Source organism: Mixophyes fleayi, chromosome 5 (genome assembly GCF_038048845.1).
Source record: "Mixophyes fleayi isolate aMixFle1 chromosome 5, aMixFle1.hap1, whole genome shotgun sequence".
NCBI lineage: Eukaryota > Metazoa > Chordata > Amphibia > Anura > Limnodynastidae > Mixophyes > Mixophyes fleayi.
The window spans coordinates 55,274,203-55,289,054 of record NC_134406.1 but is presented as its reverse complement, the minus strand read 5'-3'; the positions used below and the strand labels follow the sequence as shown (position 1 = coordinate 55,289,054).

The following is a 14,852-nucleotide window of genomic DNA, read 5'->3' as shown; positions in this document are numbered from 1 at the left end:
GTGGTGGTTAGCTGCGGTGCTCTGCTCATAAGATAGCATTCAGGGTGAACCAGGGACATAGAGAAGCAATAGAATCCTGTCATTATTGTAAAGCAGTTCTGTGGAGAATAGTCAGTTACAATAGTTTGCTAATCAATTGCTTTTAATTTCAATCTTATTTACACTTTACACAGACTAGTGGCTACTGGTTGTTGTTGTTGTTAATGCATTGCATTGCATATATATAATAGTACTAGACAGTATATACAGACTGAGTTAGATATCATTCTGAACTAACTAGCATATTCTTTGAGAAAAACAGTGCTTTTGCTGTCAGACTATTAGCAGCATAAAAACAAAATAGACAATTTAATATTTTTTCTAGTGAAAGTAATCTTGTGTGGGTCAGTGACAACTAAAATAAGTTTGAAAAAACTGGATGTTTGCGTATGAACTTCAGTCGCAGTTGCAAACTATTTATTATATTCTAATATTTTCTATTTCCAACGCAGTGGAGAATACTTTCCGTGTTGTGCAAGGCGATGAAACAATTTGAAGTAGTCACCTGTGAAGTGAGTTCAGACACTGCTAGCTTGAGCCAAGTGATCCCCTTAATTAGACTTGGAGAAGCAGCTTGAGAAACTGAAGGAGTAGATGAAGCAAAGCAATTACGCTAAGTATGTCAGACTTGTAGATTTAGTACTTTATGTGCTTCAAGAGTTATCAAGATCTTGAAATTGGATCACTACATTTTGGCGACTGTGCTTGATCCTCGGTTTAAGAGCTATGTGTTCTCTTTGTTTCCAACTGACCCAGATCTCAACAGATGCATGAAGCTCCTGGTGAGCAAGATGATAGCTGAAGTGGTGTGTGAGTGTTCTTAGAGTGCACTGGGGCCACTCTAAGAATGTTATTTTTTCACTTCTATCTAGATGGGATGAGGACTTATTTATTTTTATTGATGTACGTTGTGATGATACCTGGTATCTAAGGGTTCTTAAATCACACATGAAAGGAGAGATGGAAGATACAGCAGTATTACAGAACTGAAAAACACAACTGTAAAACAATAGCTATAATAATATTAAAATAAAAAAAAACATAGAATATCACCAGACCTACAGCATCCCACTGTCAATAATTTGGCAATCACTATATAGATAAATATCAATTACTTAACCATAGTAGGTTATACGGTTCCCAGACCAAGTTGTACGTCAAGTGGTCCTGATGCTGATCCTAAGGTTATCCAATGGTGCTACACCAGCACGCTAAGTATATACTGAGTCCGCCCAAGCTGTAGTTAGTATCTTTGGAATATAATGCAGAGTCCCAATAAAACGAAAACAAATTGCCTCCTGGATAAACTTTAGTAACACTTTTCCCAGCCACCCTTAAGAACACTTCTTTAGGCCAAGCTACAAATGCACTCCTCCCAGCCCAGATGTAAATACGCTCCTTAAGAACAGGCTGTAAATACACTACTCCCAGCCAAACTGTGGAGTTAGGTCTCCTGACCAAGCTATATGCACACTTCCTCCAGCCAAGCAGTAAATGCGCTTCTCCCAGACAGGCTGCAAATGTTTTGCCCAGCTGTAAATACGCTGCTCTTGTCTCAGCTGTGACTATGCTGCTCCCGGCCGCACTGTGAGGTACAATTTTCCCTATAAAGCCGTAGATACATCTCTCCCTATGGAGCTGGAAAGACTGTCTCTCACCCCTAATGTTGTCCGGGGCTTGGCCAATACTCTGTATCAATGTGATAGGGACCTGAACGCCAGTCTCCATGCTCCGGCAGGCTCACCAGATAGACCCACGAGCAACCCCAGGTGAAGCAGAGATTCTTGGTATCAAGATGTAAGAGTAGTTGAGTAATTGTAGGTCAGATACAGAAATCACAATGGAGCTGGTGAGAGACAACACTCTACAACAAGCTCTGGAAATCCTTGAACACCTTTTTAAGGAGTCTAAATTTCCCTTGGTGGGATTCCCTCCCTGCAGGTTTGGCTAGGAGATAAAAAATAAAAATCGGGAAGCGCTGATATAATAAGCCAATTTATTACTAAAAAATATATTAAAAAGAGTAATATCATGGAAATCTATAATAAACACAGAAATTACATATATATGGTTATGATCCAGCCTATTAACCCACAGTTACAGCAATCCGGATTGCACATACAGTTTAGGCTCATTAGCATCTATGCCAGCAAATGGTGCCTTATGCTCAGTCAATGCATAAAATCAAAGATAATTAGTATGTATAGGCGTATGATTGGACAACTACTTTGGACACATCTGTTATATAAGGAGGATGGCTCATACTCACGATACTTACCTCTGATGAAACAGTCACACATGACGGACAAACGCGTCAGTTGACATCACTTCCGGAATCCCGATCGGCAATCTACCATGCTATATGCTTTCCGGATTCTAAAGACTGCTACAGCGGATGTGTAACTGGCACTAGGAGTTTTACCCAGAATTCACCAGGTGTAGCTACACTTACCAGAAGTGCGGACCTCTGGGTAGTGTGGTGAATCAGTGGAACCATACAGTAGAATAGAGGAAAGGAATGTCAATAGTATAAATGCTGAGTCTTGGCACCGTGGAACTGTGATGGTACAGCAGTTTAGTAAACAGGATAAAATGAGGAAAGAGTCCAAGTGCCTTAGCACGCAGGTAGCATATAGCAGGCCAGTACTTGATAACTGGATAACGTTAGGCAAAGACCAATCAACAATATAGTAGAAGAGTCAGCGACTTGCAGCTACAATACAGAGGCACTTGTAGACTTTAGTCCAGCTAATAGGTACCATACAGAGTAGTAGCTATATCACAAGGAAACATGAATGGTCTACAGCTGGTAAGTTTCACCACGGATATGTAGAGAAGACTTGTCCAGCGCAGGTGTGTAACAGAATAGCGTGAGTGGTCTGCAATTGGCAAGTTGTACCACTGATGTATAGAGGAGACTTGTCCAGGAGCAGGCAGGTAACGGATGTAGCGAGAGTAGTCTGCAGCGGGTAAGTTCTACTACCGATGTGGAGAGAAGACTTGTCCAGAAGCAGGCAGGTAACGGAGGTAGCGAGAGTAGTCTGCAGCGGGTAAGTTCTACTACCGATGTGGAGAGAAGACTTGTCCAGAAGCAGGCAGGTAACGGAGGTAGCGAGAGTAGTCTGCAGCGGGTAAGTTCTACTACCGATGTGGAGAGAAGACTTGTCCAGAAGCAGGCAGGTAACGGAGGTAGCGAGAGTAGTCTGCAGCGGGTAAGTTCTACTACCGATGTGGAGAAAAGACTTGTCCAGAAGCAGGCAGGTAACAGAGGTAGCGAGAGTAGTCTGCAGCGGGTAAGTTCTACTACCGATGTGGAGAGAAGACTTGTCCAGAAGCAGGCAGGTAACAGAGGTAGCGAGAGTAGTCTGCAGCGGGTAAGTTCTACTACCGATGTGGAGAGAAGACTTGTCCAGAAGCAGGCAGGTAACGGAGGTAGCGAGAGTAGTCTGCAGCGGGTAAGTTCTACTACCGATGTGGAGAGAAGACTTGTCCAGAAGCAGGCAGGTAACAGAGGTAGCGAGAGTAGTCTGCAGCGGGTAAGTTCTACTACCGATGTGGAGAGAAGACTTGTCCAGAAGCAGGCAGGTAACAGAGGTAGCGAGAGTAGTCTGCAGCGGGTAAGTTCTACTACCGATGTGGAGAGAAGACTTGTCCAGAAGCAAACGGATAACACAAGCAGAAACAGGAAACACCTCAGAGTCTCAAGGAATGAGAACCAAGAACAGGCAAAGGTAATAGGGCAACAGGTGCCTTAAGTACTGAGAGGTGATTAATTAACCAATGAGACTAGAGGCGAGGTATTAACAGTTCAGGGTTTCTGCACATGCGCAATCTTAGTCAAGATGGCGGACGGCCGCGGCTCAGGAGAGGCGCCGGCAGGAGCGAGAGAGACCCATGTCCAACCTAGAGGCACTAACAGTCCGGTGAGTGACAGGATGCCACGCACGAAAGCCACAAACAGGCTACGTTTTAAGAGATCTCATTAACTATCTATTTGGATATACTATGTCCTAACGATTGCGTTGTTAGAGGCTGGGCATTTTATGAGAGACTCTCTCTGATATTACATTGGATCAATTGACATACAATACTAGATACTCATTGGTGTCCTAATTTTCATCCTTAGGAAATGTAAAGATCCTCATTTGGATGAGAATGTGTGGTTATTTTTACTGACAATCTTTTTCTGCAAATTTCTACATGTCATCATAATGACAGGAGTTAATCGAAGGACAATAATCTATTGTGATACGCATAACACAATATCCACTGTTTTGATTTTATGCATTGACTCCATTGAGCATAAGGCACCATTTGCTGGCATAGATGCTAATGAGCCTAAACTGTATGTGCAATCCGGATTGCTGTAACTGTGGGTTAATAACTGTGGGTTACATATACATATATATGTAATTTCTGTGTTTGTTATAGATTTCCATGATATTACTCTTTTTAATATATTTTTTAATAATAAATTGGCTTATTATATCAGCGCTTCCCGATTTTTATTTTTTATTCCAAATTCCAGGGGCAACTACAGCAGGTTGCTGAGTGGAAGCTGTAGAATAATAGCTATTTATACAGAGCAAATAATCCAGTAGTGCCCATATCTGTGTTATATTGGCTAGGAGATGTTAGTGGGATGCAGATAGACAGAGACCAAGATGCTCACCAAGTGCAATCCTCCACTGCTGAGCTGGTGCCTCATTGTCTGTTAAAGTCCAGAGAAGAACAATGAACAATTTAATGAGATTCCTAATCACTGTTGATGAACTCCTTCTTTTATTGCCTTACAAGCATTTGTAATGTTAAAGGTTCTGAAGGAGCTGCTTAATTCCTGTGGATGTGATGAGAGGGGGAAGGAGTTCAGGAAATAGTGTTGACAACTTATATCCCAAATGTTCCCTGTGCAGCACACCTGGCTACATTTAAGAACTTGAGATTGTAGTCCATATTTACCCAGCCAGGTACTTAATAAAAATAATATTGATAGGGTCCATCAGAGTCCTTAGCAACTAGATTCTGTCTTATGGTCCATAGTGACAGATGGGGGATGTGCTTCCCCCAGCTGCAGTTGTACCCACCATACCGCAGGAGACACAGGTGTCGCCCTCTAGGGGCAATCCCATGGGGGACAGAGGGGTGACAATCAGCAACCCTCTAGGGGGGGAAAGGGGGACCAGCTCTGAGGGTTTTATTCAATACCCCATCACCCCACCCATCCTGGCCCGCAGAGGGGACAGACAGACGCATAACCCCCCTGCCCCTCACCAGTTGCATTTCCCGCCCAGCCCCTTTTTAACCCATAGTGGCAGGGGTTCTTCTTGGGGTGCACATTATGGGGGGGACCCTTTGTCTGACAGAGGCCCATTTAGACCTTACACCCCGGGGGTGGACAGGGTTCAGAGTTTTAGGCAGGGGCAAAGACACGTGGGGACAGATAGGCCCAGTAGTGGGAACATGGAAGTTTTTGGGGACAGTCCCCGGGTGCCTGTGAGGCCCTCCCTTTCCCGCCACATTCTGCCAGCAACAGACGAGTGGACATACAGGTCTCGGCGGGCCCCATCACCGTCGGGTGCGTACGGCAGCACCAGTCATTCTAGACCAGGTCCCGCGGAAGATAACTTAGTATAGGATTACCATCATTCCAGCAGCGGTAATACGTCCCAATGGCCCCCCCCCCCCCCCCCGTGGCGCACCCAGTCCAGACCAATCGTTTTCTACGAAGAATCTCACCAGGCCCCTTACGACGATGTTCCCACCCAGCGTCGGGCTATAATGGGGGGTTCCTATAGCCCGGCTCCCCTTTTGCCTTCTAGACTAGATCCCTGCGGCCCAGCCTTGGGATCGGCGCGGCGACGACTGGACTACATTACTAGATCTCAGCTTACTGCTCCACTTTGTGTTTCAGAACCTGCGGTCACGAACCAGGAGATGAGGGCTGTCGGTGGAGGTCGTTCCGGGTCCGAGTCACGAGACCAGAGGTCGGCAGGGATTCATGTGGAACCAATCCCGGGATCAACAGATGCCCAGCCAGTGTCAGCCAGTGTTGTGGAGGCGTCAGTCAGTGCCGGGAATCCTGCTCCTCATGGTGAGTCCGTTTCTGGTACCACACACGATGTACAGTTGTTAGGGTCACCAGTTCTTTCCACGAGCAGTGGTACCTCAGATTCGGGCGATAGGCCCAGAAAACTCATCAAGCTATTGGAAACGAAATTACTAGGTAAACGCAGCAAGCAGGCACCGCAGTCGGGGGGCGAAGAACGGACGGTAGTTAGGAGTGACTTAGGGCAGGTCGAAACCCTAGAGATAACCCACGGTATTAGGCCGAGTGTACGGGATAGAATTAGACGCGGAAAGTGCGTGGACATGTTCGCCCTGACGGGTGAGGGAAAGAAGGCGCTGGCCGTGGCTTGTGAAAGGTCCGGCATGGGGGAGGATAGGTTCAGATCGTTTACTAGATGGTCGAATTCCTTCTCTATTTTTGCTACTATTTATCTAGAAACTAGGCCCGGCGAGCAGGATGAGGTGTGGAGATATATGCACCTTATTAGCGGGATGGTGTTAAAAGATGGCCCCTCAATCTGGAGAGCATATGATGAGCTCTTCCGCAAGCGGATGAGCGGTCGCGAGAAGCTTCCGCTGGGGTCAAAAGACATCGACACCTGGCTGGAACTCATGAGACCGAGCAGTCAAGGGGCCGAGGGTTACACGGGCAGGAGGTTTCAAGGGCCGGGGAGGGTACAAGCAACCCTCCCCACAAAAGGTCGATGCTTTGATTTCAACGCAGGCGCCTGCCAGCGAGGAACATCATGCCGATTTAAACACAATTGCACGGCATGCGGAGGTCAGCATCCGGCCACCGAATGTACAAAGGCCCGACGGAGTGGGGGTAGCGGAAGAGGTGCAAACCCAGCTGTGCCGAGTCAAGGGTCCATCGCCAATTAATTTGGCTGAACTGGACAAATGGCTCGCTTGGTTCCCAGATAGACACCGCTGCCTTCATACACGACGGTTTTCATATAGGTTTTAAATTACCAGTGCAGGGCAGCATTTCTACGGTGGCACCGATCAATTTGAAATCAGCGCTCGCTCTCCCGGAAGTCCTAGACGCAAAAATTGCGAAGGAAGTTGGTCTGGGTCGCATGGTGGGCCCTTTCACGCTTCCTCCCATTCAAAATCTTATTTTGTCCCCGGTAGGGGTAGTACCCAAAAAGGCAGCGGGTAAATTAAGGTTGATACATCACTTGTCGTACCCGGCTGGTCTGTCCGTGAACAACGCTATAGACTCCACCCTAAGTTCCGTAAATTATCAATCGTTTGAATCTGCACTGGCACTGGTGCAGGAATGTGGGAGGGGTGCCCTGTTAGCTAAGATCGACATTGAGTCGGCTTTTAGGTTACTGCCCCTTCACCTGGAGTCGTATCAATTCATGGGTTTTCGGCATTGTGGTGGATACTATATCGATCGCTGTCTGCCTATGGGTTGTTCGATATCCTGTGCGCTATTTGAGAAGTTCAGTGGCTTCTTGCATTGGTGCATTCAGGCGGGAACGGGGTTTCGGTGGATCGCACACTATCTTGACGACTTCTTGGTTATCGGGCCTCCTGATTCCACTTGTTGTCGGGCTACGCTGTTTTCCACTGAGGCTCTCTTTAGGGTGCTAGGCGTTCCCATTGCCGCGGATAAAACGGAGGGTCCAGCCACGTGTCTCTCGTTCCTGGGAATTGAGATCGACACGGTGGCCGGGATCTGCAGGCTCCCAACAGATAAGGTGTCCAAGATGTGCGAGGCTATTGCAGAAGCGTTGGGATCCAGCTCCAGCCCGCTCAGACAGATTCAGTCCCTGTTAGGGAGGTTCAACTTTGCCTGCCGCGTGATTCCCATGGGTAGAGTTTTCTGTAGAAAGCTACAGAGAGCCACTGCGGGGAGGAGTAGGCCGCACGCGGCTGTGCGTCTCTCTAGGGTTATCAAGGAAGATTTGCAGATTTGGCTCACCTTCCTCAGAGATTTCAACGGGACGCGTATCTGGCCATCACCACCCGTAACAAACGTTAATATCGACCTGTTTACGGACGCTTCCGGAGCATGCGGCTTCGGGGCTTACCTCGTGGCAATTGAACTGTGGGCGCCCGCGTTGCGGGCTAAGCACATAGTTTTCTGGTGCGACAATTTGGGGGTGGTCCAGTCGATCAATAAACAAATCGCATCCTCCCATCATGCAATATCTCTGCTGCGCCACCTAGTGTTGCGCTGCCTGCAGTACGATATTTCTTTCAGGGCTAGACATGTGCCAGGGGTGCAAAATAGTTTGGCCGATGCTTTGTCCCGAGGACAGTGGAGCACGTTTCGTAGTATGGCTCCCCAGGCGGACAATGTTGGTATTCCGTGTCCCTCTTGTGTTTGGCAGATCATCAAGGCGGCATAAGGGGGCTCGTAGAACAGGCGGTAGCCCCTTCCACCCTGAAGACGTATCAGGCATCATGGAGACGGTGGTCACTATTCAGCGGGCAAAAAGATCAATCTGAGGCAGGTCAGCGTGACGCTATGTTAGCATTTATGTGGGAGAGCTATTCCAAAGGGGATTCTAGAGCCTCTATGGCATCTACTCTGGCGGGGATATCTTTCATGGCCAGGCTTCAAGGTTACACGGATGTCACAAAAGGGTTCATGATCAGTAAGACCCTAAACGGGTGGGCTAGGGCTAGACCCTCGCAGGCGGATGCGCGCTTACCAATCACCAACAATATTCTGGACCAGTTGATAGGGACTCTTGGAGGGATCGCAGTTGATGAATATGAGAAGATCTTATTTAGCGCTGCGTTCTCCATGGCCTTTTTTGGAGCTTTTCGGGTTTCTGAACTGGTGGCTAGATCTAGGGAGCATCAAGAGTCAGGTTTGAAGGCGGAGCATGTCAGCTTATGCGGAGGGGTTGTTTCCTGTAAAATAATTAGCTCTAAGACTGATCAGAGTGGCAGGGGAGCATGGGTTCAGCTAACTAGGCAGCCTAATAGTAACATATACCCGGTTAATTTAGTGTCACGGTTTAGGAATATAAGACCTCAGGCTCGTTTGTTTTTATGTCACCATAACGGCATGCCCATGACGAAATATCAATTTTCGGCCATTATGAAGAAGTCCCTACAGTCATTAAATCTAGACAGTACTATGTACGGAACTCATTCGTTCAGGATCGGGGCGGCCACATCTGCTGCTTTGGCGGGATCCTCCACTGAGACCATAAAAGCGCTGGGCCGTTGGAAATCCACGGCCTATAAATCTTATGTCAGGATTGACAATGTTGATGTTTGAATTTTTGTTCCACTATTAAAAATGTTGGCTTGCAGTTTTTCTTTTTCTAAATTTTCACTTCCTTATTGTTACCCAAACCACCCCCACTGCCCTCCCCTACCCCATCTTCTCCCTCCATTTGGTGGGCTACCCTGGGCTTTTCCGCTCGTCGCTTTGAAGCGGGGGTGCGAACGGATTTTCACCCGGGTTTCCCTGGGCGTAAGTCCTGTGAGTGGTGTGCTGCCGGGGTTTTTCCGGGTGTTGTTTACCTTTGCCTGGGTGGCCTGCTCCCCATTTGTGTTCCTTTCCCCTGATCCCCCTCTGTGGTACAGTTATTTCCTCTATACTATCCTTCTAATGCTTTTATGCTAAGCCTGGCCTGTCTTCCAAATTATGGTGGCATGGTTGTAACAATGTTTTTCTGCTTCCAGGTGATGGTGTTCCAACTAAGATGGTGTGGATCATGGGTCATTCCTTTGTGTTCTGGGCTGCTGGCCACCCCAGATCTAATGTTATACCGAGTCACGAAGGCACCGTAATAAGATGGTTCGGTAGAAGGGGATTAGGTTGGCCTGATTTGGTTCCATGGTTGGTGAGGCTAATTAAACAGCATGGCCCGCCAAATATCTAAGTAGTGCACGCGGCAGGCAATGACCTGGGGAAAGGAAAGTCTCTGGAGCTCATTATTTCGATTCGGGAAGACCTTAGGCGAATTCACGAGGCATGGCCACATATAATCATTGGTTGGTCGGCATTAATCCCCCGGCTAGCTTGGAGAACGACTATCCCCTTAAAAAATATGACAGTTATGGTCAGGAAGCTTAATAGCGCCATTGGGAAAGTAATGTGGTCCCTGGGAGGTTGAGTTATCAATCATCCGGGATTAGGGGTAGAGTCACCTCAATTTTTTAGGAGTGATGGCGTACATCTAACGGAGGAAGGTATGGGGTTGTTTATAGATCGCATTTGTGGGGGAGTTTTCGGCATGTCTCGATTAGTGGTGGCGGGCTGTGGCGTCTTGGGGCGCAGCGGGGTAGGAAGGCACTGCGTTCAGCGGCTGATTTGTGGGCGCACTGGTAGTTGTCGTAGGTCACTTCCCCACCGTTGAGGCACCAGTAACTCCCTTTTTGGCCCTTCGGTGAGGAGGGTCCCTGTCCGACTCGGTGAGGGAGGGCAGCGTGAGTTTTAAAAGGGGCAGTCACTCTGACGCCAACTCAGCGCAAAAAGTTATGATGGGGATTTGTTCCCCGTGGTGGTGGACGTACGGCGGTTTGCGCCAGTCCACTCGTGATAGTGTTTGTCAGCTTGAGAGTTGTTCGCAGTGCCCTTTCTCCGCCACCATAGGTCTAGTTAAAATTAAAATCATAATAAAAGTTCTGGCAATTTTTAATAACTTATACAAGTCTCCGTGTGTTTATTTGCATGCAAAGGTTTAGAATTATAAGGTTGATGTAAGGGTTACGAAACATACACGGTGAGCCCTTTAACCCATTTCATCACATGTCGTGTAAAATGATTTTATATATATGTGGGATGTGGGCTGTGAGCTGTGGGATGTGGGCTGTGGGCTGTGAAGACTCCAAAGAAGTGGTAGGACGGGAAAATAATGTATCCCTCAATTTGCAGTGATATTAACATTGTAAATAAAAGCATTAACTACACACTTAGGGCCTGATTCATTAAGGAAAGTAAGGCAAAAAAATGAGTAAGTTCTCTCCTGGACAAAACCATGTTACAATGCAAGGGGTGCAATTTAATTTATTATTTTGCACATTACCCATAACTATAACATTACACATAACTATAAATCTGCATTCACATTTTAAATTTGCCTCCCCTCCAATGTAACATATTTTTGTCAAGGTGCAAAGTTACTCTTTTTTTTTTTTTTCTTTACTTTCCTTAATGAATCAGGCCCTTAGAGTATGTTGGAGAATCTGGTTAAATATTAACTAATGCTTGTGTAATTATGTCAATAATTATGTCAAAGAATTGGCAGTAAAGCCATATAAAGAATTTGGATCGAGTTGTCACATTCATGACTAGAGATGAAACAGCCTTTTATGATTCCTTTATTACACAACACCATACTTTATAATGCACAAAGCACCAGAGAAGATAAGAGTGAGATTTTTGCCCATGCAGGTTTGTTTGTGCTTTTCCAGCCTCTGTATCTGAGAAAGATATTGATTGCACAGGGAGGAAAGAAGATGAACTAGGAGTCTCGAGTCCACCAACAATATATCTGGTTTTAAAACCCCATTCAGCATCAGTAAGAGTGATACCCTTGTGATGTGTGAACAAGTGTAACACCCTGGGGGAAGTTTGTAGTAGTTTGTGAGACCTCAATCTAAAGGAGTGACTCAGGAAACCCTGCAGAACGTATTGACTAGTCTGTTGGTCTTTCGGGGCCGCTAATCTTTCAGGAATGTGCCTAATTGAGTATAAGCCAATATTCCTTTGTGCGAGTTACCTGATTGCTATGTGATTGAACATGCAGGAAGATTACACGTTCACGTACACGAAAGTAAAGCAAAACAAAAAGCATGTATAAACCTGCAAGGGATTCAAGCAGTGTGAGCATGAGAGACACTTGTGAGTAGTAAGTCTGCACTTGAAAGCGTATTGAGTGTGGCCAGAGACAAAGATGAGTATATCCATGACCAGTGTGAGAGAGAAGCTGGTGTAACCATGTTTTCTTTACACTTTTGAAGCAGAGGCAAAAGATCAGATGGAAGATAATTAAGGATAACAATGTTAATGTTTAGCTTTTTTGTCACTCCAACTATTTGGTTTGCCTGAAAGCAGCCTTAAGCACCAGTCTGCCATACCCGTTACCCCTTTCTGGTATGGAATCACCTAGGCAAATTGTGGGTAAAGTAAAGGTACTTTATTGCTTAGACTCCAACACATGTAATTACATACATACACTTTTACTTTAACTTAACCAGACACAGGAACATGATCTCCTTAGCATCTGGGAATCTCAAGCCATACCCAGGGCCGGGTATAGATTTCTCCTACCATAACCCATTTAACGTTTCTTAATGCAGTTCCCATAGATTAATATGAGGACTGCGAAGTTCTGCAATTGTAGCAAGGTAATAAGGTTTGTCACCATACAGTTTTGAATACATAGACTCCATAGTCTGTAACTCATGGGGATTTCTGAGCGTAATCCCCCCCTCACCTCACCCACATTTTCTCCAGCCACATCTCCACCCAGTATTTCCAGTCTCCCCTTCCACTTTCTGTAGTATTATATTCCACCATCCCCCCTCATTTACTGTAGCATTCTCTTGTATCCCCCCCATCTTCTGTAGCATCCTCTCCTCCCCACCCCCATGCTCTGTAGCATCCCCCTCTCCTGTTTCCTTTGGTATTCCCTCTCCCCCCTGCTTTCTTTGGAATTCTCTCCCCCACCTCCTGTTTTCTTTGCCATTCTCTCCCCCCCCTGCTTTCTTTGGCATATTCCCCCCCCCCCCATTTTCATTGGCATTGTCTCCCCCCCTGTTTTCTGTGGCTTCCTCACCTCCCCACTGTTTTCTGTGGCCTTATCTACCCCTATTTTCTCTGTATTACTGTACTTACCTTTATTCTTTTCTCCGCTTCTCCAATTCTCTCTTCTGTCTGCTCTATTCTTTGACTCCTATCGGCTCCTCTTCACCAATAGCGTTGTGACGTCACAACACTGTCAGCAACTGGGACCTGGGCAGTTTGTGAAATGCAGTGCTGCACTGTAGCAGAATAGACAGGACACGGGTGGAATTACTTAGATAATAATTAACATTATTAATGATTAGTCGGCCGCAGTGCCGCCCCCCAGAGGCTGGCGCCCTAGGCAGCTGCCTAATGGTGGCGCCGGCCCTGGCCTTACCCCATTTTAACCCTTGACAGCCTTTTCAGGTGAATTCATGCTCTGGACAGACCAGCACTTCTGGCACGATATGGCCAACATCTACTGAAGGAAGTCTTGCAGAGTTCTGTGCCAATGGTCAACATTAATAGTCTGTGTGCCTATGGTTAGTTGTACCCTGGTGATTTTAAGAGACAGAAATTAATTTAAGAGACATATTTACACCTCTGTTGCATAAGAGTCACTGGTGTTGAAAGAATAGAAGGCCTTGCATGTGACTGAAAGTGGTCAATGAACGTTCTACCTAAATATGTAATTAATGTTTTCATGTCTGTATTTTCCAAATTTAAATGAGGTCCATCATCATCATCAGCTATTTATATAGCGCCACTAATTCTGCAATTCTGCAGCGTGGTACACAGAGCACACTCACATCAGTCCCTGCTCCATTGGAACTTACAGTTTAAATTCCCTAACATACACAGACAGAGAGAGAGAGAGAGAGAGAGAGAGACTAGAGTCAATTTGATAGCAGCCAATTGACCTACTAGTATGTGTGGGAGGAAACTGGAGCACCTGGAGGAAACCCACGCAAACATGGGGAGGACATACAAATTCCACACAGATAAGACCAATGTCAGGAATCGAACCCATGACCCCAGTGCTGTGAGGCAGAAGTGCTAACCACTAAGCCACCATGCTTAGTTGAAATCCAAGTATGTTCAAAAGAGATTATTTGCGCTTACATCTGTATAAGTGGTTAAATGGGGATCAGTATTATGTTACAATATATAAGAATGGATATACCAAGATGATCTCAGGACTTTTTTGCAGAAAAGTAAAAATGTAAAAAATCACTGTGAACAGTAAGCAGAATGTATATGACTGTATTAATAGGGTCACTAGATTACTATGTCAAATGTGGGTGATGAGGATTACTAAAATATTACATTTTGGTGTCTCAAATGATAGCAGTTCACAAATTTGCTGTCCCAACGAATCTCATATTCAACACACTCACTTACAGATGTAGGTCATCAATTTCTCCTCATGTCCTCAGGACGCTGCCCGTTAACTCTACACAATTTGTGACATTCAATGATGCAGTGATAACATCTGAACAGTGGATTTGATATCACTATACACATGAACAATGACCAGGAAACATTTAAGCCACTGAACCAAACAAAGGTTATACTGAACACTATTTATTTAAATTTTTATTGCAAAATAAAAAGCACCACAATAGGAACTCATTATGCATCCAGCAATGGAAACTTATTGTGAGGCAGGCAGAAATTTAGGCCCATCAACAAATGTTAGAAATCGGGCCTGATTTGGATAAAAATGCCCACTTTATATTCAAGCCAATAACTGTAAAGAAGAGCAAAAAGGACCATTATAATGCACCATCAATAATCCCGTAACCACAACCATATAAATATAGCATATAGCCAGTTACACATGAATTCTATCTGGCTGTATGAACTTTGAAACATCTCTCAGCCTTTCTTAAGTGAATCTTGATTCCTGTACAGCTCAGCATATTAATTATTTTCCCTCATGCACTCAGATGCAATCTACGCTTGATTGATACACCATAGATTTGTTCATTTAAACATAATTTACTCTGTACACATTTTTTCATTTATGTCCTAAATAGGT

The 14,852-nt window shown here is 45.6% G+C and overlaps 1 protein-coding gene across 1 annotated transcript; it reads left to right on the top strand.

Moving 5' to 3' along the window:
* The first annotated feature begins 5,152 nt into the window (after positions 1-5,152).
* Positions 5,153-9,352, top strand: LOC142159445 (uncharacterized). The gene is made up of 2 exons (XM_075214348.1): positions 5,153-6,130; positions 8,451-9,352. The coding sequence occupies exons 1-2, from the start codon at positions 5,818-5,820 to the stop codon at positions 9,350-9,352; spliced, it is 1,215 nt and encodes a 404-aa protein (XP_075070449.1). The 5' UTR covers positions 5,153-5,817.
* The last annotated feature ends 5,500 nt before the right edge of the window (positions 9,353-14,852 follow it).